The following is a 24,548-nucleotide window of genomic DNA, read 5'->3' as shown; positions in this document are numbered from 1 at the left end:
CGGGGCGGGCTGGAAGGTTCCACGGCACCGCGTGACGTTTGTGGGCGCATTCATGGAGTTTAGGGGCGGGACGGTGCTCGGCATGGGCGGAGTCATTGGCGGTGGGCGGCACCGGGCCGGTTGTGGGCGGGGCGGGCTGGAAGGTTCCGCGGCGGGTGGGCGGGGGAACGAGCGCGCCTGGGCCGCCGCCGTGCCGCCATGGACTCGCGCAAGCTGAGTGAACTGCGGGCCTTCGTCCGGCTGTGCAAGCAGAACCCCGGCCTGCTGCACACCCCGGAGCTCGCCTTTCTCCGCGAGTGGGTGGAGAGGTCGGTCCCGGGCCGCGGGAGGAGGCGGCCGCGAGGGGCGAGGGGGGAGGGGTGTTCTGGCGCGGGACGCGGGGAGGGGACGGGAGGGGAGGGGAGGGGACGGGAGGGGAGGGGAGGGGACGGGAGGGGCGTGTGTCTGCTGAGCGCGCGCCGGCCCCGCCGGTCCGGTCCCGTCCCGTCCGGTCCGGTCCGGTCCGGTCCGCGCTGCGGCCTTCCCGCCCTCTCCTCCCCTCCCCTTCCCGCTGGGATTGCTCCTGGCGCGTTAAAAAGACTTGTTCATTTTTTGTAACTCTGGCTATTCCCGTTGCAAAAAGCCTGCCCCCCGGCCATCTCCGTGGCTCAGCTTTCCAGCCTGGAAAGCCCCAGAGTAATACTTGCCGAGCTAATTTTCGCATTACGCAGCAGAGTTGGCTAGCCTGTCTTAAAAAGGAGCCGAGTTTGTGGGGAGGTGAGTGACGTTGACTTGCATCCTGGTACCCAAAAGCACAAAATACCTGGCAGCTACGGTTCGTGTCCGAAACGTGGTTTGCTCTTTGAAGCTGAATGTCTCAGAGGCAGTCGAATTCTCCGCTCCCTGTGAGCCATTTAGGTACTGCTGTTCGCTGTGCCTGTTCTGTGGGAGTGGGGCCTGCCCTAACAGATGCTTCCCAAATAAAAATTCCCTTTGGGTTCCACCCTGAGAGCTCTGAAGCACGAGGCTGGAAGGGTTGGGATTCTTTGCTGCTGGCAGAGAACCCCACAGAGCCCTTGTGTTCGGCTATGGTGCCTCTGCTTGGCTTTTATGGCTGCTGTGCTAAAGAACTCTTGAGAAGTGAGGGACATGCTTTCAGGTGCACATGGTAAGACATGTTAAGCAAAGAGAATATAAAAGATGTTTATCTAGTGACAAACTGGGATTTGTTTTAGAAAATTTGTGTTAAAATTTGTGTTTGACAGCAGGATTTTGTGTGTATAGATGTATATATTTGTACATATATATAGAGGAGTAAACACTGGCATTTCACAATATGTCCTGTAATGAAAATGGCTGCAATGAAGTGTTTATTCGTGGGTTTTTTTCAGTTATATTTAAATTTCTTATTCATCTGAATAATACTGTGGTTGTAAAACCACTGGTATGTAACTGAACTTGGCTTTGCAGTACTGACAGTAGATATACCTCTGCCTAGGAAGGAGGTTGATGTCTGTCTCATCCTACTGCAGGTCTTTATTGCTTTTGCTATTGCATAAAATACTTCGGTGCCTTACCCTAGGCTTCTTCCAATACTTCTCTTGCATAAATCTGAAGGTGTGGACAGGCTACTTTAAGAGGGAGGGGAAGAACACTCACTTCTTCTTGCCTAAGAAAGTGTTAGGGAATGGAAAGAGGACTATCTGACTTTCTCTATGTTAATGGGAAGGGCTTTGATTTCCGGATTAGTTTTTAGAATTTGTATTTGGTGTTTGTCTTATAAATTTAATTTAGTAATTTCATTTAGAGCCATGGAATGTTTTTTACATGTAAAATCTTCACTGAATGTTTTTATTTCAAAAGTTAAAAAATACTATAGAGCAGAACCTCCTACAGCTCTCCCAAGTTTTCTGGTTTTCTTAACATATTTAAGTAAAATATTTGCCTGAGTAATACACTCGGATGGTGGTAGTGGCACCCAGAACTGTCTGGAATTCTGGTGGGGTTCCCTCTGCTTTTACATAATAGTGTTGTGTGCAGTAGAACTGTTAAGTGCATTATAGGGCCTGATCATTCTTTGGAATTTGCTTCAGACAGCATGGCCTGCCTTCAGGTGGGAATAAACTTGATAATTCTTATATCTCTCTCTGGTTTACCTGTCTTCATCTGAAAGGCATAGGTTTGTTTACCTAGGTAGTGTTCTGAGTGATTAGAAGAATAATTAAATTCTACTAAAATCCATCATTAAATTTTTTTACTAAAATTCTGCTTATTGCTTTGGTTTATTTTTTCCTTAAACCTAGTGATTCTAAATTAAATTTTGCTAACTACTCATGAAGCCAGAATGGGATGCTTTATTTCTTATTAGCTGTTAATTTTGCATCAGTAAACTTAAGTTTTTCCTGTTTTCATTCACTTGTTGTTTTCTAACCCTTATTCTGCCTAGCTGTTGTATTTAATTTCTATATCGATGCTGTCTGTGGAGAAAGCATAGGTAGTGCGTGAGTGTGTTTGGAAAGTGTTTTGACATTCCTTTTATCAAGCCCATCTTTTCATAATTGCATAAAAATACAAATGTTTTACTTGAATTGTTATGAAATGAGTCATTAAAGGAGACACGTTTCAAAACCCTGCAATTGAACAAAAAAACAATAGCAGCCCTTAGAAATAAACCACAGAATCCCTAATTGATGAAAAAGGCTTTTTGCCTTTTTTTGTTGTTTTGTTCAAATAGATTTTTACCCTTTTGAATTCACGGTAATCCAGTTTCTCTCTACAGATAATTTTGCTGTCAATAATAAAAGTGGTTGCAGAAATCACATTTGCAGTTCTTCCAACAAGTCATAAATGTGACACTTTTCATGGCCCTGATGAGTGGAAATGTGCAGTCACTGTTGCAAGGGAGTCCTGACAACTCCCAGTTGATTCTGGCATCACACACTAAACTCTTTGTGTGTCTTGTGTGTGTTTGTGCTTTTTTTCTACAGCTCAGTACCTGACTTTCCCTACCAGAGTGTCTTGTGTTTCCATATACTGCTGAGGTTTAATACAGTGCATACTTTGCATATATCCCTGCTGTGTATTCCAACATTGTTATCAAATACTGGGTTAAGAGATTTTAGAGTAACTTGCTTTTGAGTTGTTCTGGGATTATAACTGTAGTTTAAATCGAGATCACCAGGATAGCAAGAATATTTTCAAATACTGTGAGTGAAACTGTTTAGTCTTGACAGTTCATGAAATAGCATATTATAACACATGCATGTATATTACTAAACATTTCTCAAACAGAACTAAACTTGCATAGTTTTTGGAGGGATATGAAAAGAACAGAGGAGACTGACTCAGTTGTTTCAGTCTTGAAGTGATTTGAGGTTTCAGACTTAAAACCAGCTAATACCATGGATATTAGCTATTAGCTCTATTAAAATGTTTTGTAATTTGTAGTTTTCTTTATGCAGAAGAAAAGTTCCAATGCTTCCCTAGATGGTCACTGTAGTCCTCTCCTTGGTTTTTAGAGACTATTAATAGAGTTATGTGTTCTGTTGTCAGCCTACCAGGGCAAAAATGTAGGAGGAACAGTTAGTCCATGTTCCGTGTTTTCTGCCTGGCTGGATAATGATTTCTCAGACTGCAGTTGTTTAGTCCTTGCAGTATAACTTCGATTAAGTAATGTCAACATCCTGGCTACACAGAGATGGTTGCAATAGCTTCAGAACATGCGGGTGTTTGTCACTTGATGGGGTTTTGTTGGTTGGATGTTTGGTTGGTTTTGGATTTTTTGGGCAGTTTTTCCTTGTAAATGAGAAGCACTTTAGTGCTGTTTGCTTGCCTTTCGCTGCAGGGCCTTGTGCCAGGACCTGGCCATCCTGTCAATTCCTTCTCCATCTCTTTCTGCCTTTTCTCCCCCAGTTCATCCCTATCCCTGTCCTATTCTGCCTCATTCAGGTTTGCTTTCAGTCAGTTTGAGACCTGACTCTGAGGTGCTGCTGACAGGAGGGAGGAAAGAGGGGAGAATGAACTGCAGTAGCTTGACTTAAGAAGTTATAACTTCTCATCCTTGTGATACAGTTTTTTGTTGCACTAATTCCTGAAAGCAGATAGTCCTACATCCTTCCAGTTCTTCCTGCCCAGCCCTGTTTACTCACCTCCTTCTCCTCTCCCTTGCATCTCATCTAGTCAGTTGTGTGGGGCTCCAAGGAGTTGGTTGTTTAGTTCATGGAAACATTCTTCTTTAAAACCATCAGTAGGTGGAAATGTGGGGCAGGGGATGTCTCAGAATGGTATTCTTGTGGCGTGCTGTCATAGCTATGATCAGATGTTCTATCTAACAGCTGGAGAATTCAGCATCTGCTTATTCCTGGCTGCTAATCAAAGTCGATAGTGTGTGGAAGTTTATTCTATATTGACAGAATGCTGTCTCCACCAAGATTTCTCCTTAACTGTGGTGAAGGAGAGGCAGGAATATTGCAATATGTAAGAGAAAATATATTTTTTCTAGGCAGCAGGGTTTTTTTAATTGCATAGGCATTTTAGGCTGTTCTCTTTAATTGTTTGACCTCTGTTCAAAAAAAATAATTCTAATTTTAATAATATCTATAATCATAATATCTAGTTTTGATTCAAACATAAGTTATATTTAAAGGAGAAAATCCATTTGAGCCAAGAGGCAGCTTTTCCTTGTGAGAAAGAGTGGGTGGGTGAAGGGTGATGCGAGTGAGTACAAGTCTCAAAGGAGTTGTACAACAGTGTGTATTGCACTACACTGAGAAAAGTGTGGAGGATGTGTACTCTATTGGCTGCTTGGACAGTGAAATGGATCATCATGTTTTGTGTTACAACAAAAAGCTGAGATTATCAGGATTGGAATTCATAAAATACATGCCACTATTTCGATAATCTTACTGTTTTGTTTTGTCTTTCTCTGTTTTGCTGAAAAGTATGGGAGGTACAATACCGCCTGCTCCAGCCAATGCCTCCACGGAGGAGACAAGTAAGGTGAGATGTGAAGAATTTATCACTGAAAATTGATGCTGGCAAAATTACTGAGAAGCAGAAGGGGAAAATTGCTGTCAGTTTTCACTCAGATGGGGGGATGAATGTGAGAGTTCAGTCTGAAGCCTGCCCATTGTGTGTTTTAGATGACTTGTTACAGATGGCTTCCTAGTTCATTTCAAGTGTTATCATGCTCCATTTCCCTAATCCTGAATGCCTGATTTTCTCTGCAATGCAAATGCCACAGAGTCTTGATTTCCTTTTTTTTGTTTGTTTGTTTTCTCTTGTCTTAGAAACAATTTCTCTTGCCATTAGTGGATTATATTATAATCTTTTCATGATAAGAACTATTAATGAGCATGATAACTAATGAGGTGATCAGTGGAACTATCAAAATTTTAAGGCAGTATTGTGGAAGATGGCTTTTGGTGATTTATTTTAAAGGAGAGAATAAATTTGCCTTGTAGGTATTTCTATCAGGATTTTTTCAAATTTGAAATACTTTTGGAAAAAAGATGGGTTTTAATTTTTTTAACAAGACAGTGGATGCTGAAATTACTGGCCATTTAGAAATATGGAGGGATTGTGTGTATGTACTGAATATAGTCTGTGACAAGTGGGAAGACAAGCAGCTTGAATCTGTGCTAATAGACAGGTTGTGCTAAGTTATGGGATTCAGATGAAATTTAGTTAGAAGTCAGTAAAACACTTTGAAATTTTTGGAGAAATATTCTTTGTAGAAGTGGCAACAATCTCAGACCTTGGCAAATGAAAACAATATTTAAATCACTGTCATCAGCTTATTCTTCCCTGCTAAAGGACATTAGTTTAATGGTATTAAATGGAGAGAATTTTTGATCCAGAGAATATGTGAGGGAAGGCAGGAATATTGGAAGGGTTGCTTAGGAATCACTGCAAAACTGGATCTGAATTGGATATTATTTGTATTATTTGGTTTTGGTTATTGAATTACAAAATTTGAAGGACCAGCTTTACCAATAAGAGAAATTCATGAGTCCAGATTAGAGCTCTGAAATAATTGCATACATGATAGGCTTAATCTGAGAGGAGGGAAAAAGATTACTATCTTAAAAATAAAACAGTTCAGCTGTACCGCAGTCTGATTTTTCTAATACATTTTTATTTTATGAGAGTGGAAATAGAGCATTGGTCAGAAATAATGTGTGCTTACAAATATGTGTTTCTCTCAGGGCAAAGCAGAGGAACACCCAGAGGAGCCGGTTAAATCACCTGAACCAGAAAGTGAAGAGAGCGACTTAGGTGGGGAAAATAGTGACTTGATTGCATTTTGCCAATCTGAAAATTATTCTGAAAATCCTGTTTCTGTAGATGGAGCTTAGGCTTGCTTTTTGTTTTTCCCCCAGAAATTGATAATGAGGGAGTGATTGAACCAGACAATGATGACCCTCAAGAAATGGGAGATGAAAATGTGGAGGTAAGCAAATTTTCAGTGTGGCAGTAGGAGAGATAGGAGGGTTTGAGTGTAATCATGGATAGCAGCTGAGGGAGGATGAATACTCTATTATCTGTGTAACCAGCTGTTGTTTTGCCTCTTTTTCTTCTAAACAGAAAACTTACTGGCTTCAAATCACATTCTTTTCTTTTTCAAGTTTAGAGTCAATCAAAAACTTCCATGGATGATTAGGTCAGAAAATGCTAAAGAAGTTTATCAAAACACCCATGCAAACTAGATATGTAGAATTCTACCATTATTCAACTTAGCTTTCAAGTGTTTTATAGCTAAAAATAATGTTGACTCATGTCTTCAAGCTGAAAGCAAAGGTTTTGTGGGTTTTTTTTAACTATGATTTAAATGCAAATTAAAATTAAGATTCTGGAATTGGACAGTTGAAGCACTTTCTCCTTTGGCAAGGTCTTGGTGTGGTAATTCTGGCCTGTATTCTACAGCTTTTGAGGTTTGTGTGTTTCATTTTATTTTGTTAGGTAACTGAAGAGATGGCAGATCAAGCTAATGAAAAGAAGATTGAAGCGATAAATGCTCTCAGTGAAGGTGATAAATTGCTTTTTAGTACTTATTCAAGGACATTTGTTTTGGTTCTCCTCTTACAAAAGAGAAGGTTAATATCTTGGACCATTTTGAATGCTTTCAAGAGGAGGAAACGTACTTCTTGCTGGATACCCAAAACTATCTAGAACTTGAAAGCGTCTTCAAGTACTGTTTTTCCAATGTAGCCGTAGTTTAGGGAAAGGTGGGAGGGGCAATGAGGTACTACAGCATTTTAATGACAAATTGATCATTATAGTAATTCCCTCCATATTATGATTAGTGTCTCTAGTGGTTTGTCTTAATGCAGTGAAAAGGTGTATAGTAAAGATGTGACATTCTCTTTGATTGCATTCAAAGTTAAATATACAAATTTAACTGTGAAAATATCTCTTCTCCTCAAGCATTAATTTCGAAGTGTGTACTTCAGTAACATAGCAAGATGGAGAAAGTGATTTTTCTTTGTTGACAGTCTTCTATCTAAGAAGTGTCTAGGCACATAACACTGTGTAAGGCAGGTTTGGGAATTCAGATGTAATTGCATTACATAATCATTGAAACTTCGCTGGTACTTATATTTAGGGGACCTTCAGAAGGCTGTTGACTTGTTCACAGATGCTATCAAGCTGAATCCTTGTTTGGCCATCTTGTATGCCAAGAGGGCAAGGTGAGTCATAACCTAGTGATTTATGTTTCTGCCTTTTCTGTTATTTTCCTTAATGAGCCTAAATATAAGGCAACTTGGGGATCTGTGTAAACTTCAACCACAGGAGGGAAAGGGAAGTGTTCTTTTCATGCAGTTTCTCTACCGTTTGACTCACCAGATTTGCTGGAGCAGCCATATAAAGATTCTTGGTAAGAGAGTAAATAACAGAACGGTGTTCCAAAATGCATTGTGGTAACATTAAGAACACTTTCCAGGAGGCAGCCTGGCAGTCATGCTCGCACTGCCTGAGTTGGGACTGAAGCACCCTTGCAGCTACACCCCCAACACTCACACAGATCAGATTTCCTTACAGTCTTGACCCTGGGTTTCCCACAGCAGACTCTCAGACATCTGGATCCTTAAAATAATTTAATCATGGTGCAATAACAAATCAACAAGCTGATGCCTCTGAGGAGGGATTCCAAACAAAGAAAGCACTGGGCTTTTATGCCTTCACAGTCTGTGCTTGTGAAAGTCTGAGGTCATGGGCTTCTACTGTGTCTGAGTGTCCAGTCACCTGGGTGGGCCACAGGTCCCTGTGCAAAGTTTGCCACCAGTTCTTGCTTGGGGCTCTCACCACCCAGAGTCCAGTCTTCAGCTGACACTGCAGCTGCACATGGAGTATTCCTGCACTGAAAGTATTCCTCAACAATAGTGCTTTTGGTATGTTGAGGTAGAATAATGCTGGGTTACAAACAATTGTAAAATCTGAAGTGTATTGTGGGATTAAGATGATGATTGAAATGATACTCTGTTTAGATGCAAACTTAGTTAGGAATCCTGTGAATTCTCTCCCTATTGTACCTGCTAAATGAATTTGTTAGTAGACCAGGTTCTGTTCAACAGTTGTATGTTTGAACAGGACATGTCTGTATCTCAGCCCATTCTCTACCCACCTTACTGCTATTTACATCTACCAGACTGCAGATGATGCATTGGGAACTTTCTAAATTGATAACACACAAACATCTTTATCTTCCTGATTCTTCAGGAAGGCTTGACAAGTATGGTTTGCAGAAGCAGATCTTTTTTTCTGTTCTTACACAAAGGACCGCTAATCATGGATGATATGATAATTTAGTGGATCTTTCCCATAGCAATTTTATTCAAAGAGAACATAAACTTTCATAAGATTAATTAGTGTTTTTTATATGTAATACAAAGTACTGTTCCATTGTAATAGATCTTGACTGGTACTTGCCTTGCAGTTTTTTTCCTTCCCGTATCAAAGTTTTTGCATGTAACACCACTTGGGTACCTTAATACACTGCTGCTGTTGCCATCATAACAGTATGTTTAAAATCTCTTACAGTGTCCTATTTTCTCAGGACTGTGTGTAGCAATGAAAAATAAGAATGTTAGGAGAAGTTTAAAAGTTCCCTCAATTTGGTCTGTTGTAGAAAGAAATTAATAATATATTAGGATATTGTAAAACTTGACATGCTGATCCAGTGCTAGGAGTAATCCATGGTTTTGGTTCTGGGGGGTTTGTGTGTTTGAGAGACTAGGGGCTTTTTGGAGAGAGCACCATTGGAATGGCTCTCATTGATGAGGTGTAGCTTTGGGACACTTCCCTGACACCCTGCCCACCTTATTCTTCCTAGAAGACAATGTGTGACTTTGTGCTTGCTTTATAAGAAGCCTTAATAATGAAGTTACTTACAGGAATTGTTTCTGTTTTCAAGTACATGTAAAAGGAAGATAGAGAATTAGATGTAGATGCAGAAGTTCTGGCATGGAATATGTTGAATATTGAATACTTTTGTCAATTCAGGAATGTTTTTTAGTGTTTCTTTAAGAGATTTTTAATTACTTGAACCTCCTGAAGTACCACTCTAGTAGTTAGTTTGATATGCTTGTTTGATGTAAAATTTTCAGTTTTTACCTTTAACTGACAAGGGATTGGGGCTTCTTGCTGAGTTTGTGTTTGTTTTGCTGCTTTTGATTTTGATGACTCATGTCCTACCTCCTTTTCCTCATGACTCTAGCTGTTGATCCTTGTAGCCTGTGTAATTCCTCATGCTTTGTGTCACTGTGTTAAAGACTGTGCAATATGGTATGCAGAATATTGTTGTTGTTTTGTTCAAATTGCTAGTTGCCATTTGCCACAGACCCCAAGCACCATGGGGCTGAACCGTCCTTTGCATTTGGGTATCTTCTCGTCTGCACTGAAGTTATTCTTGCTGACAGGGCTTGAGTCTGAGCAATGAATGCTTTCAGTTCTTGCTCATGAGTCACCTACAGTGCTGGGAGGGTGAGACTAAATTTTAGTGACTTTGTTATCTATGCTACTATGAAATCTTTGAACTCAGCTCTTCAACTGATTATCTCACTAGCTTGCCTGTTAGTCATCCAAAATTATTTCCAGCTTAAGTTAGTAACTTGGTATTTCAATGTGTATGATAAATGTTCTTGTTCCCACAGTGTTTTTGTGAAACTACAGAAGCCAAATGCTGCCATTAGAGATTGTGACAGAGCCATCAAGATTAATCCTGACTCAGCACAGACCTATAAATGGAGGGGGAAAGCACATAGGTAATGAACTGGACCTGTACTTGATATTATCTTTATTTGGGGGGAATAGTTTTGTTCATACATGCTCTCAGTCTCTGTGCCTCTGATCTGTTTGTCTTGTACCCGACAGCAGTAGCTGTGAGCCAAGAAACCATTGTGCTGAGTATGTGGCTTAGAGAATAGAAAGGATGATGGTGATTTATTGATGGCAGTTTCTGAGTAGTTCTCCTGGTACTGTTTCCCCTCCACTCACCCTTCCTCTCTCTCTCTCTCTCTCATCTTCTAATGGCTTACAGCCACTCACCCTTCCTTTCTTTCTCTCTCATCTTACAATGACTTACAGCTTTTCTGAATAGCATTTTCTAATTATTTGGTAAAGATGGTGAGATCTAGGACTGCTTATTTTATTTGTTTGGAGGTCTTTTGTTTTCACTTAGTTTGTTGGGTTTTTTTACTGACCTATATTTCTTGAACATTTCTCTGCTGTCCTTTTCCCTTAGACCCTGGAGCTCTTCTACATAGTGAATTGAAATGTCTGGTTTATTAGGGAACCATTTGTTGCAACTGAGAAATGTTATTAAGCAAAGTGTGTAATTATTTAAAATGGTGTTAGGCATCCCACCAACTATAGTTCAAGTTTCTTTTTTTTAAATATCAATAAATCAAGAAAAAAGGTGACAATTGTTATGGCTTATATAAAAGTAGAAGAAGTAAATGCTAATATAACTTTTTTTAAAAGTGTCTTAGTGTTTAGAGAGTAGTTTGTTAGTGTCTGCACTTTTAATTTACAGTGTGAAGCTTAAGAATGGGAAGACTGGAGAACAGTTTGAATTAATACCTTTGTCTGTGAGCAGAAGTGCTTTCACCATTTAGTAATACCACTATTGGCTTAAATTTTTAATTGTCAAGAGTACGTATAAATTAATAGTAAAGAAGTGTGCACAGAGGCTTACATGACCGCGTTAATTAAGATGTGGTGCATCCAGTCCCGAGGTTTGAGTGCTGAGTAAGAGGGTTCACTTAAGCCTGAGGTGGTAGTGGTGCTTCATGTGTTTAGCTGGGGTGCTCTTCTTCCCGTTGGATCATTCTTTATAGCAGACAATGACATAATCTCATTGTTTCTTAGAGGAATCACCATAATTCTTAAACTTCTGTAAGTCCTTGTAGCTCTAGGTAAAATTTCTGAGTGATGTGTGGTTAAATGTTTTGAAGAGCTGCAAGTGTTCAGTTTTCTCTTCTGACTGTTGGTGTCTTCTGAATTCCAGACTTCTTGGTCACTGGGAGGAGGCTGCTCATGATCTTGCATTAGCTTGTAAACTGGATTATGATGAAGATGCAAGCGCCATGCTGAAGGAGGTGCAGCCAAGAGTAAGTGGGGTGGAATGTTGGAGGTCTTTCCTGGATTTGTCCGAGTGCTACAGCTGCCTTCATATTCTTCAGCAGGCATTGTCTGAAAGAAATGTGTTCATATGTCTTCCAACACTTCATACTGAGTTTATAAATACTTCTTTACTGTCTTTAGTAACAACTCTTTATGGCTGTGTATAGACAAATTGAATGTGTGGGGCTGGGCATCTAACAGAAATACGAAAGACATTCCTTTTTAAAATTTTAACAGAAGAATCTGAAGCAGTTGAAGTTTGCCAGGTATTTTAGCATCTAGACTAAAAACCTTCTTAAAAGCCAGAGATAAATGATAATTGATTTTTTCCCAAGATATTTCTGAGTCGATCAAAGCTTTGACCTTAAGCACATTTTCCAAAGGAAGCACTTTGCTGTGGTTTGTACTTACATTAGTCAGCCCCATGAGGGCAGCCTCAGCTCTGCACAACTGGTTTTCAGCTGTTCTCCCCTGACTGACTCCAGCAATCTTCTAAGGATAAACTTCTGTAACACTTTTGATAGCGGGCTTTCTTTTTCCATGTTTTTGCCTATTCCTTTGAAGTGATTGACGCACCACAGATGGCAGCTGTTGCATTGTATTGGATTTGCATGGGAAGTTTGGGGGAAGGTGGAGACTGCAGGGCTGGCCTCTTGTAAGGAGAGACCTGAGGCTGCCCCTGTGTCAGAGGGAGCCAATTCCAGCTGGTGCCAATGCCAAGTGAGTCAGTGATGCCAGTGGTGCTTCTGTGATAAGATACTTAAGAAAGGGTTAAAAATTACAGCGTAACAGCTGTGAGAGGGAGGGTAGTAAGGAAGAAATATATGAGAGAAGCAACCCTTCAGAGGCACCAAGATCAGTGAAGAAGGAAGTGGGAGGAGGTGTGCTAGGCACGGGAGCAGAGATTCCCCTGCAGCCGATGGAAAAGGTCATGGTTAAGCAGTTTGTCCTCCTTGAGCCCATGGAGATCTACAGTGGGGCAGATCCACCCTGCAGCCCATGGAGGATCCCATGACAGAGGAAGTGGATCTGCTCTGAAGAAAGCAGCAGCTCCTGGAGAGTCCCCTGGAGCAGGCTCCTGGCAGAAGCTTCAGCCTGTGGAGAGAAGCCTACACAGAAGCTGGTCTTGTGGCAGGAGCTGCAACTCATGGGGGACCCATGGGAGATCAGTGTGTTGTTTAAGCACTGTACCTTGTGGGGACAACCAGACTGGAGCAGTTTGTGAAGAACTGTATCCTGTGGGGCAGACATGCTGGGGCAGGAAGAAGGTGTAAAAAGGGAGGAGTGGCAGAAATACAGTGTTATGAACTGATGATGACACCATCCCACTGTGCTCTTCAGGGTGGAAGAGAGGGAAATGAAGCAGTAAAGTTGAGCTTTGGGAAGAAGGTCAACTAATTTTGTCTTTGTTTCTCATCATCCTGCTCCATTTTTAATGGGTGATAAATTAAATTAATCCTCCCCAGGTTGAGTCTGTTTTGCCCATGATGGTAGTGGGTGAATGATGTCTTTATCTCAAGCCAAGAGCTTCTCCATCTTAATTTCTCTTCCCATCCTGTTGAGGAGGGGGAAGTGAGAGAGTGGCTTAGTGAGCATCTGGCAGTCAGTCAAGCTTAAACCCCGCACATGCATAAACATTCCTGCGTCTAAGAACTTCAGCTTTCAGCTTTTCCACCATGTCTTTGCTGTCTCCAGCAAAATGACAATGGAAACCATTTTACAACCTACTAGTCTTCTGTTTTGGAGACTGTTGATCTGTGGTTAATGTAATTAGGTCTTAGGTCTCAACTGGTTTTCATAACAAGTAATACTTAATGCTTGGCTGAGGGGGAGCCTTTCCCAGTTAATCTGCCTGAGCACAGAGTGAGTACATGTGATACATTGATGTGTAGTTGCTAACTGCATGGGAATTTGTGTATGTAGCTCTAGGAAAAACATAGGATCTTTTCATGGGTGATTTTTAAAATCTTTGTAAGTGAAAATGATGCGTTCATCTAATTTATTCACTTTAAGCTTTCCTAGAATTTTTTACTTTGTAGCACTTCAGCTAAAAGTCTAAGTCAGATTCTAAAAACATTTAGTTCATTTTGAGAAATACTTAGAAATAACAAAAATCTAAAATTTGGAAACTATTTATGCTTCATTAAAAATAAACAACACTCACCTCTCTCTTAATGAGCCATTAAATGTCTATGATGTCAGGATCTGATAGCAGGTACTGCATTCACTTCCTGTCATTCCTTCTGCTTCCAGTGTGCTTTCTCTGGCAGATGTACTTCAGGAATGATGTAGTATGGAATGAGTATCTCCTGACTAAAATAAGTTGTATCAAATTTCTACTACTTAAAAAGCAACTTTTTCCTGTAAAGAATAAGAGTATTTCTCTAAAAGAATACAAGAGTATCCATTGTCTAAGTAGTATCTTTGTTCTTGCACCCAGATTTTGCTATGTGTTTTCATTTACAGGAATGTTACAGAGTAACCATCATGCACTATTTCTGAACTCATGAAACATTTTTGCAATTATTTATGAGGATACCTTCTGTTCTGAGGAAACCAATGCTGCCCTTAATTCTGTTGTTATAAGGAGCCCTGAGTGCGGAGCCTTGGGAAGTTCATTGTGAATTCTTCTTTCTCTGGGACTGTTGATTTAATACATTTGAGGAGAAAGTTAGTAAAAAGAAGCAAACTTCCTCCCCACCAGTCCTTTCTTGGTTTGGTTGAGGAATTATTTTGTCTGCTTGTATCGGTCTGTACATGCTTTACATCTGAAAGAGTAATAACACTATCTAGAAAGAGTGTGCATGTGCAGTGGGAATTATACTTCTTATTGTGCCCTTTTCCAGGGCAGTTGCTCATTTTAGCCCCAGAGAAATCAACATTTCAGCATAAAAGCATAAAGGGACATGGAGTAATAGCACGTTCAAATTCTAATGATGATGAAAGTCCTAAAACTACTGCAAAAACATATGTTAGACTACATGTTCTGGTGAATCCAGTCAGGGTTGAGTAGACATGAATGACTGACTGCTGTGGGAAAGAAGTAGCAAATGGCTCCTGAAACAAAGAGGCTTTTAGGATGTGAAATCAGTTCTTAGTTTTTAGAACTGGTAGAATGAGTTGGTTATGCTTACATGTATTTTGTGCTGAAATACGTTGTGTGAGATGCTAGAAATGTATAGGAACTTCTGGTATTCCATTGTGACAGGCTCAGAAAATTGCAGAACATCGACGAAAATATGAGCGGAAGCGTGAAGAGAAGGAAATCAAGGAAAGAATGGAAAGAGTGAAGAAGGCACGGGAGGAGCATGAGAAGGCACAAAGGGTGAATATTCAGGATTTAGTATTTCTTAATAACTTGATGAATGTTTATTTTGGTTAAAATTAATTACAGAGGGGAAAAAATACTGTAAATATAAGTTTTAAATTTTAGAGTGTTAGTCTCTCTCTTGGTTACTTCACCAGTAACGAAATCTGGAGAAGAGGGCATTTGAGTTCATCTGGTTTTATTGCTTGTGACAAAAACAGTCTCTGGAATCTCTACTAATCCTGTATTTCAAGAAGTCAGTTATTGTGTGACTGTTCCAGAATAGTTTTCACTTAAAATACTTAAGTATCCCAAAGTGGGAGGTTTTAAATTCAGAATAATACTTTGCTTCTCTTCCTCAATTCCTAGCAGTTTGCTCTTTTCCTTTTTCCTTTTTCCTTTTTCCTTTTTCCTTTTTCCTTTTTCCTTTTTCCTTTTTCCTTTTTCCTTTTTCCTTTTTCCTTTTTCCTTTTTCCTTTTTCCTTTTTCCTTTTTCCTTTTTCCTTTTTCCTTTTTCCTTTTTCCTTTTTCCTTTTTCCTTTTTCCTTTTTCCTTTTTCCTTTTTCCTTTTTCCTTTTTCCTTTTTCCTTTTTCCTCTTTTCTTTTTTCTTATGATGTGTTTTAATATGTGCTGGGTGGGAGTTCTAAAAATATAGCTGGGGAGCTAAAACAAATCATACACTTTGTATTCAGTAGAAACATAGCCTGCATAACTAACCTGCAAACATGTACAAAATTAAGAATGGACAGAGCAATTTCTTGTCAGTGGTTTTGAAGATAGTACAGTGCTTTGTTTCTTGTGATAGCATATCTGCCTGAAACAGTCTCAGCTGTTTTTTTTTCCTCCTAAACCCAGTTGAACAGTAGGAAACAGGCTGCAGTTCCATTGTTTTGTGTGGAATGATGTGCTTTCATCTGCAGGAGGAAGAAGCAAGACGACAGGCAGGAGGAGCTCAGTTTGGTGGCTTTCCAGGTGGCTTCCCAGGTATTTTATTTTTAAGCACAAATACTTGAGGTAGAGGTGGCTCTTGTTTCCATATGGAGTATTTTAACTGCAGTTTTTGTAGCATTTGTTCTCAAGACAGAGAGAAAAATCTTATGTGAAGTTTAGAACTTGTATACAAATAACTCTTGGAGCACTGGTGGTAAGAGGGATGGGATTCTGTCTCTTGAAGAGGATTGATGCTGTACAGCAAGTAGAGGGAAGACAGGAATCAATGATTGAAGGATAACAGAATGAAAGAATTTAGGTCTGGGAAAACAAAATAAACAGAACTTGCTTGATAATGTATTTAAAAATGAGTATAAAAATGATTTCTAAATTACTCAGGGTGCCTCGAATCCATTTAAGAGCAACAGTTTTTAAGTTGAAAATTTGGATTGAACATGAGGGAAATCTGTGCTGGTTGGAAGCTGTTGTTAATAGGATAGTTTATTAAAGGAGGTAGTGCAGATTACCTTATAGAAAAGTTATCCTTGACAGCTTCAGAAAAATCAGGCTTTCCATATTATACAATGAACTGTGGAGAAACAAAAGTACTGATGTTCTTGAAGATTGAGATGTAGTTGAGAGTTGAGATAGGCTGCATTTGTGCTCCACCAGGATCATCAGCCAGAGAGACCATATGTGTCATGCTCAGCACAGCTGGGGAAACTGCAGAATAAGGATTCCATAAGAGAACCTCAAGCATTTTGCATCAGGGATGTTTTTTGGGGGATTTTGTTGGAGTTTTTTGCCATAGGTGGCACAATTTTTCAAAACCTAAAGTTCCTGCCAAATATGGAATAGCCTGGGACATAATACTGAGCTGCTTCTGCCCTAAATTGTTCACCCCAGGCATTCAAACTCCTTATGTTCCTGAGCTTGAGACCTGCCTCATTTTAGTTAACCAGGAAAAGAACTGTACTCATTACAAGGCTCCTGTTCAATTGGATTAAAAACTTGGATGAAATGAGTTGTAGGTCTTAACAGAAAGAGAAGGTGAAGACCCTGCTTTCCCTTGAGTGGGCCAGCTGTAGCCATATGGAAGACATGGCTTTAGAGATGTGGCAAGGACAGTAAGTCTTGGTCTCAGTGAGCATAATTACAGTATAGGTGAGTTGAACATTTTTCTTGTGTTGAATTTTCAGGTGGCTTTCCTGGGGCTGGAGGCATGCCAGGAATGGCAGGTATGCCAGGTCTCAATGAGATTCTCAGTGATCCAGAAGTTCTTGCAGCCATGCAGGTGAGTATTTATTAAAGTCAAAGCTACACGTTCTGAACGAGAGAAGAACAGCACCTATGAGCCTCAGGGGAGGAAGGAAGATGTGACCTTTTGGATGGCAATGGGGTGCTTGCATATTTCTGTTGTAAAATTATTTCCTGATGTGTGTGACACTAGACTGTCTGGATTAAATGTTAGCTGTTTTGCAAACTAATGGGAGCCTAATTAAAGATGACACACAAACCCTGCCCCCCGTCTGTGATAGGCAAAACTGTGTGCTATATGCAGTTGTCATCTCTTTTGAGAAAGTCACTCAAATGGTCCTTTTCCACACATTATAATTCACTTCCTCATTTTTTGAATGCACACACTTTGTGGATGGACATAATTACATAATTACAAAAACACAATTATGCACAAACAAAAAAATTGGTAATATTTTTCTTACACAATATATTATAATATTGTGATGAGAATTGCCTTTCTCTCAGGACATTAAATGTTTGAGGTTTTGCCAGAGACAAACTATTATTAGAATAGTTCTTCATCTGGCATTTTCTGAAATCATATTCAGAAAGCTTACTTCCCTGGTGGGCTTGATTAATTGCTCAATGTCATAACTACTTCTAGTCAGGAGAAGTATTTCGACAGATTAAAGGGAACATGTCTGACAACACCATTTTTAAGGGCAGGTGGGATAGAAAAAGTCAGAGCTATGTAGTTATATTTGCATTCTAATATGATCAAGTACAAAACTGTCTTGTTTCTTTTTTCTGGATTGCCATGATTAGAGTTACATGTTGTTCTCAGCTCATTGAAATAAAGGCATCACAAAGGAAGCTTATTCAGTATGCCCTGGAATCACAAAAAAATCATCACTTTCCATGCAAAAGTTCATGGGTTTGTTCCCTTAATGGCTGCTGATGTTGGAAAACACACCTTTACTTAGGCTGCCACAGTCAGCATTGTTGGCTTGCGTGCAAACCATGCAGAAAGGGCCCTTGACTTGTAGCTGTCTTCCTTACTTGGCTACTGCCTGCTGTAACACTGGAGTTTGTGATGAGAGGTTGCTGAAAACAGTGTTGAGGTGCAGCTAAATATTAAGTGCTTGTCACATGCCTTTAAGAAAACTCCATTGCATGCTGATTACATGTGCCCCAGCATAGGGTAGGACTCTTGCAAGAATGTGTGTTGACAAGTGTTTTCTGATAATGCAGGCAGACTTTAGCATGTACAGCTATCTAGATATGATTTATTGGAACTTGATCTATGTCTACACTGCCACCTTTTCTCCTAAAATGTCCAACTCTGCTTTCTGGTCTTTTCTGAATTGGCCACGTAAGCTTTAATTTTTAAAAGAGAGTAGTTTCTACTGCTTGGCCTCTGCCCAGTGCAGCTGTGGAATATGTTGATGGATAATGTAAGCTGGCAGGTATTATGAGGTAACAAAAAAAGTCTGAACATGCTGAATCACAAGTCACTCCAAAACAGCTTTGTAACTGTTAGTCTGTAGAGGCTTTTCATTGTGAGAAGTTAATGCCAAAATGGGAGTATTTTAAGAGTAAAGGCCACTACCTCAGTCGCTTTAGACTTGCTATGATTTAATCATTTTGGAGACTATTCTCCATGAGTTAACACTGAAATGTGCCTGAGTCTTGGAACATCTCGATAAACCTGACGACTGTGGGTGCCTGAAGACAAGCCAGATTAAACTGATTTTACTGTTAACTTCATCTTGTCATCCACAGAAGCAACTAAAGACCTAGATATGGCTGCCTGTGGACATGTTCAGGGGAGTTATTGCTTGTCATTGGCATAAATCTTACCTGGTCTAGGTGAGCCTGCCTGGGCAAGGGTGTTGGCCTAGATGATCTCCAGAGGTCCCTTCCAACCCTAACAATTTTAGTGTGTTTTATTTCACTGCTTTGTCTATCTGGAGGGTTGTCTAGTACTTTATATATTGCATATACAACTGCTTTCTCTAGAAACATGACATTTGCATTTTGGAGTCAAGTAGAAATTCTTTATATAGGGAATTATGTGTAAGATAAACCTATGGATTCCTTATTTGACATGTAGCCACATGTTAGACACAGACTTCATGTTAAGTTGGAATAAAAAATAATACTCTTTCTTGGAAGTATTATGTTTACTTCTGCAACTAAAGCAGAAGCACTAGAAAACTGAATCTCTCCCTAGTACTATTAATAGAATGGCTACCATTCCACCTTATGCACTAAACATTTCCCTACAGACATGCTGATATCCTCAGTCTTACACTTTGTTTTGATAACATTACTCATCCCTGTCAAACCTTGGATGTTATAAACACTCTCTAAGGTTGAGAGCTTCCAGGGAATCATGGAAGTAAAGAATCATTTACTTGCTGTGAATTTATAGGAAAGTGAAACACAGAGCATAAACCTGCATATTTAACATTCATTTAGGAGTGCTTTGACATAAACTAGTGACTAAGATTACTCTGCTTTTTGTTCCAGATTCTTATATAAGTTAAATCACAGACTTAACAACATGACAATCTTTATAATCATATACCCTATTTTGAAATCGATTCTAGAAGTCTGAGGTTGTGAAAGTCTGCTTTTTTTCTTTGCATGGGAATCCTGTAAAGTGGAGAGAATGTATTTAATCTCTCTTTTCTGAACTTCAGCATTCTATTTTCCATATACTTTGCAGATTATCTTTAGTGAGGGAGGCAACATATTTGTAAATCCTCCCATAAGAGTGGACTCTTCATTCCCAACATGTATAAAATATGACTGAGGTGTGTGGGTGCCTTCAGTAGAGTCCACACCTACCAAATGCAATTTAGAATCAGACTTGTTAAACAGCTTTGGACTGATTCTGATGCTAGAATAGATACAGGATGGTGTTATTGTAGTACAGACAGCTCTGAGCACACTGGTTGTGTTGTGATGGTTTCCAAAGAACACGCCTGCTGTAACAATGGGTTACAAGTCTAGGAAGCAGTGTGTCTTTTGGTGAAAATACTTAAATGTCCTAGAAAGAGCAGCAGATGAAATTACAGCTAACGTCTGTGATTTGTATTGAACACAATAAACTGCTTACACTTTTGTTGAATTAAAGAAAATTGGATATTTTTTAGAGATACTGCTTATAATGGAAACAGTTTTCCAGGCTGAGATGTAAAATTGTTACATACAGAGTCATTATGTTCAAAACATACACAGGTAAAACAAGTAAAACCAGTTCAAGTTTGGTGGAGGCCAAAGGTACACTAGAAGTATGGGAAAAGGGTATTAATGCTTCTCATACTAAGTAGAGAAGATGGAGTTATTTTTTTGGGCACTCACTTTGTTGAATGCGTGGATGTATTTATCAACTGCAACACAGTAGTGTGATAAGAGATCTCAAGGTTCCTTTCCAAATGTGAATTCTCAGTGGAGGTGAGGAATGACTAAGAATTAGATGCATTTTAAAAGCCAAACATTGCCACATTGCTCACAACTCAGCAGTTTCAAGCTTTTGCTGCTAGAGTAAAAAAAATGAGAAAAGGATGAGAATCAGCTGTTGCTCAGAGTAGAGTTACCCTATCATGCATGCTACACACATCAAACTCCTACCTCCTTCAAAATGCATTTGAAAGATGCCTGAACAGAAACAATACAGTAGGTGTGGCTGCGTTTGATAGCTCCTGTTGTGGGAAAGCAGAAGTCTTATCTGATCCCCTTTCTCATACACTGAACTATTAGTGTAACAAGTTCAATAATGACTCTGGTGTTTAGTGACACAGCTTTAACAGCATGCACTGTATTATTGGGTTGTCTTCAGGGAATTCTTGTAAGACTACTAACGTAGTCTTGTCATGTAAAAGCTGAGCAAAACTAGATTCATGTGGAACTAAATAATCACTTTTGTAGAGTTGTTTTACAAATGCCCTAATTTTATTTTTCTTTTTGTCCTACAGGATCCAGAAGTTATGGTTGCATTCCAAGATGTTGCCCAGAACCCAGCAAATATGTCCAAGTACCAGAGCAATCCCAAGGTCATGAATCTCATCAGTAAATTGTCTGCCAAATTTGGCAGTAAACCATAAAATCCGTGGTTCTTAAAAATCATATCTGAATGGCAAGGATTGGATTTGGCTAACCAGTGTTGCAATAAAATAAACCATTTTACCTCTGATCTTCTTAAGAAGAGAAATGGGGTGTTCTAAGGAGAACTGCTCTCTAGCCCCAGGTATTGACTTTATTCAATTATTGGTTTATAGAACTCAAATTATATTCAGATTACCATCCCTTCTTGTCCAACAGTTGCAACCTTTCATTGTAAGTATTACAGACAGTTTTCTCTGAATGAACATTCTTATAACAAAATGTAGTATTCCAGGAATATAAGATAAAAACATGCTAATTTTTTTTATTGCTGTCACTGAGCAAAGGGGAAAGAACTTTAACAACTGAAGTCTGTCTTAATCCCCTTAGGACAGAGAAATAGCAAAGGTAGGAGAAGTCTGAAGAATTAACTGGATAAAGGAATTGTCTGCAAATACAACTTTTTTTTTTAATGGGTGATAGACGTTTTAGAGCTATTATCAATATAATCAGGCTAGCTAGTTACACACTGGAACTTCTGGCAGTACTGCAAATACTATACAGTTTTGATCACCACAACTGTGCAGCAAAGGTACAATTCTACCCTTTGCACAATCTAGCATATTGCTGAGGCCACAGATGTTTTGTTACTTGTTCAGTTCTTGTCCAGCACCTTTACGTAACATTTTATTTATCAGTCTGGTTATGGGAGAGCAGCTTCCTGTCTGTGCTTGTGCTCTTGTCCTTTCCCAGTTGGCAGGCCCTCTGCTGGTTGTACTCACCCTTCCTTGTGGCCGTGCTTACCAGGTTGCATCTATTTGGAAGCTTTAGGGAAGGAATCTTGTTCCCATCACTACCTCTGTCCCCCTGAATGCAAGCCATCCAGAACATGTACATGCAGAGTTACACATCGGTGAAGGGAGAATACCCAACAAAATTGTACCTCTGGGTTCTGAATCAGTTTGGGTTCTTACATGCTAAGTGATGAAAATTTCTTGGTCAAAGTCCTGCTGTCTCTGTAGTGGTGATGACTCTCTTCACCACATTCTGTAGTCTTCCATCTTTTCTTGTAGCCTCTTGTTTAAAAAAAAATCTGTTGTTGTGGTTTCATACCTCCATGGTTTTGAGGCTTGTGATACAGAGGAAAAGGTGAAGTAATTGGAACAGACAGGACATTTTTCTAACACATGCATTTGTCAGCATGGGTGTCTTTAAAGCAGTGTCTGTCCTGATGATTTTCAGTGGATTTGGCTACCAATAAAGACAGTTGTTGCTTCTGTTTGTCTTGGCTAAAACATCTTTATGTGGAAAAAATGACCATAGTTTCCTGTTCACCCCTTGAATTTCAAGGTTTGTGTTACTCTTTTGTAATTCTGTATCTTGAGCCATAACTGATGTTACCATTTTTAAACAAATCTGGTTTGATGTAGGAACTCAACAGCAGCTGCAAAAAAGTAAATCCCCAAATGCTTTTTCTCCTACTAATGACCCTGCGCACTGAAATGTGAAACTTTTTGCTTAAGAAATACAGTTCTGAATACTTCTCCTAGCCTTTAAAAATAAAGTATGATTTTGAAAAACACAGCTTTTTGGGTTCGTGTAACTTTCTGATAAAAACTATTCTGCTTTAATTAAATGTGGAAGTGCTTTATTCAAACTGCATATATAACTTGTGTTTTAAATGGGAACAAAATGCCTAAGGGCTCATCTTCATGACCGAATGAACTCAACTTACAGTTGTGTGTTGCTGTGTGCATGGCCTTTGGTCATAATCTTGATCTCCCATTCCCAAGAAGAGATATTTGAAGTAGGTCACCTCTCAATATAGGCTAAATCTTGACTTCTGCAGTCAGGTTCGTGCATATGTGTTGTGCACAAATTAGAGTATCTTGAATATAGATTTATTCCCTACAGTTTCCTGTTATTCCAACTTGGCTGTTTGTGTCTGTCTTCCCATGAGTAGTCAAAAGTAGGAAGTTACTCCTACCTAATAGAAATGGTCATATCTTTGTCCTGCCTGCTTGCTTACACATCAGTTGCCCTTACTGAGAGTTGATTGATTCTGTAAAAGCATTCTCTCATTTTGGTGTTGGCTTTGGCAGTTTAGCTGAATTCATGTTCTTTGGGAATACACATCCTATGACTCCCTTGGTGTGTGAGCTTATTTGGTTTTAGTGTTACTCAGCAAGTAAATTGATGAGCTGTCTGGACCTCATCTCAGTTCCCCGAGTTGGTGTGTGGACATCTAAGCAGCTAAACTGATTTGAACAGAAGCAAAGAGATGAGCAAAGACAGGAAGTTCCAAACGTGGGATGTAAGTAGCTAAATGAGGAAGTTATTTCATTGGTTGCTCCTGTATTTCCTGGCAGATCCTTCAGATTATTTGTTCTGTTGGAGCATTGCGTAGAGGTGGTTGCTGTAAGTGCAGTGGCAATAATCAGCTCTGCCGGCAGTTTGTCTCTGAAAGCTGCAAGAGCATATTGATGTCAGCTGGCACAGAGCGCTGCCAGTCCTGCCCCTGGCTCGGGTGTGCCTTCCTGCCTTTGCACAAGTCCTGTACTGTGTTGTTTGGCTGATCCCATGCCCAGATTCAATGACCCAGGCTGCCCAGGAGTGCAGTGATGCACCTGCAGCTGACTGGTAGCAGAGGCTCATAGCTTTGTTCCTGTGTGAGTCCCGGTGACTTGACTGTCCTCTCTGGTTCAGCTGCTGCCCCAAGGGAAAGCAAGTGTCAGCTCAGTTGTCACATCCAGGCTATTCTAGTTCACAGGGAGTCCTTTTGCATAGTAATGTGGAAAATGCAAAGCTTGGTGCCTTTACCAGAATTTTTTGGAAGTTTTCTCTCCCTTCATTGTTGGTACTTGTTGAGGTGGCTTGGTTTGTCTTTCTGGGAAGGCAGTGACTGGATGAGTAGGGGCCAGACTCTCAAAGTTGGGTGAAGGCAGACAGGACAAAGCTAGGTAGAGCAGTGATAGGCCAGAGGAGAATGGATCAATGAGTATTAAAAAGCCACATAAAGATAAAACCATGTTACAGAAACAGCTCTTTGCAAGTACTATATGTGGTTTAAAATACCTGTCTTTAAATGCCACCTTATTTTTCATGTGTGTGACTTTCAGGGCTTTAGTATAAAGGTCATACAAGCCACACTCTTGCATATACCTGTACATCCCTCTTCTGTGATATGGAAGAGGAAATAAGATTGTTATGGGAGCTCATGGCACTGCTGTCCAAGCAGAATTCTTCACCCCTATGGATGGGAGATTCTGGACATAGCCAGTGGGAGCTGGAGCCAGGTTAGCCTTGGCATGTACCTTCCCATGGATCATGGCGTGCTGCTGACTGCAAGTGTTTGGAGCC

At 39.9% G+C, this 24,548-nt stretch overlaps 1 protein-coding gene and 1 long non-coding RNA gene across 3 annotated transcripts; one reads left to right on the top strand and one right to left on the bottom strand.

Moving 5' to 3' along the window:
* Positions 1 to 138: 138 nt before the first annotated feature.
* Positions 139 to 22,772, top strand: ST13 (ST13 Hsp70 interacting protein). 2 transcript variants are annotated; one of them, XM_068191367.1, is made up of 12 exons: positions 139 to 308; positions 4,920 to 4,977; positions 6,186 to 6,255; positions 6,360 to 6,430; positions 6,940 to 7,006; positions 7,583 to 7,667; positions 10,131 to 10,241; positions 11,486 to 11,588; positions 14,810 to 14,926; positions 15,830 to 15,893; positions 17,039 to 17,133; positions 21,062 to 22,772. In XM_068191367.1, the coding sequence occupies exons 1-12, from the start codon at positions 199 to 201 to the stop codon at positions 21,188 to 21,190; spliced, it is 1,080 nt and encodes a 359-aa protein (XP_068047468.1). In that variant the 5' UTR covers positions 139 to 198; the 3' UTR covers positions 21,191 to 22,772. The 2 variants fall into 2 exon arrangements, with proteins under 2 accessions (XP_068047468.1, XP_068047469.1); XM_068191368.1 differs by lacking the exon at positions 139 to 308 and adding an exon at positions 595 to 756.
* On the bottom strand, positions 17,827 to 18,703 carry LOC137474623 (uncharacterized). The gene is made up of 2 exons (XR_010999436.1): positions 18,052 to 18,703; positions 17,827 to 17,967 (listed from the first exon to the last, which is right to left on the bottom strand). It is a non-coding gene; the product is annotated as an uncharacterized lncRNA (long non-coding RNA).
* Positions 22,773 to 24,548: the final 1,776 nt, after the last annotated feature.

This window comes from Anomalospiza imberbis, chromosome 5 (assembly GCF_031753505.1).
Source record: "Anomalospiza imberbis isolate Cuckoo-Finch-1a 21T00152 chromosome 5, ASM3175350v1, whole genome shotgun sequence".
Lineage (NCBI taxonomy): Eukaryota > Metazoa > Chordata > Aves > Passeriformes > Viduidae > Anomalospiza > Anomalospiza imberbis.
The sequence above is the reverse complement of the archived record's forward strand: the minus strand, read 5'-3'. Positions and strand labels throughout refer to the sequence as shown.

Coding starts and splice junctions, on each gene's coding strand:
- ST13 (XM_068191367.1), top strand. CDS start 199: ATGGACTCGCGCAAGCTGAGTGAACTGCGGGCCTTCGTCCGGCTGTGC. Junction 4,978..6,185: donor CCACGGAGGAGACAAGTAAG/GTGAGATGTGAA, acceptor TGTTTCTCTCAG/GGCAAAGCAGAGGAACACCC. Junction 11,589..14,809: donor TGAAGGAGGTGCAGCCAAGA/GTAAGTGGGGTG, acceptor CCATTGTGACAG/GCTCAGAAAATTGCAGAACA.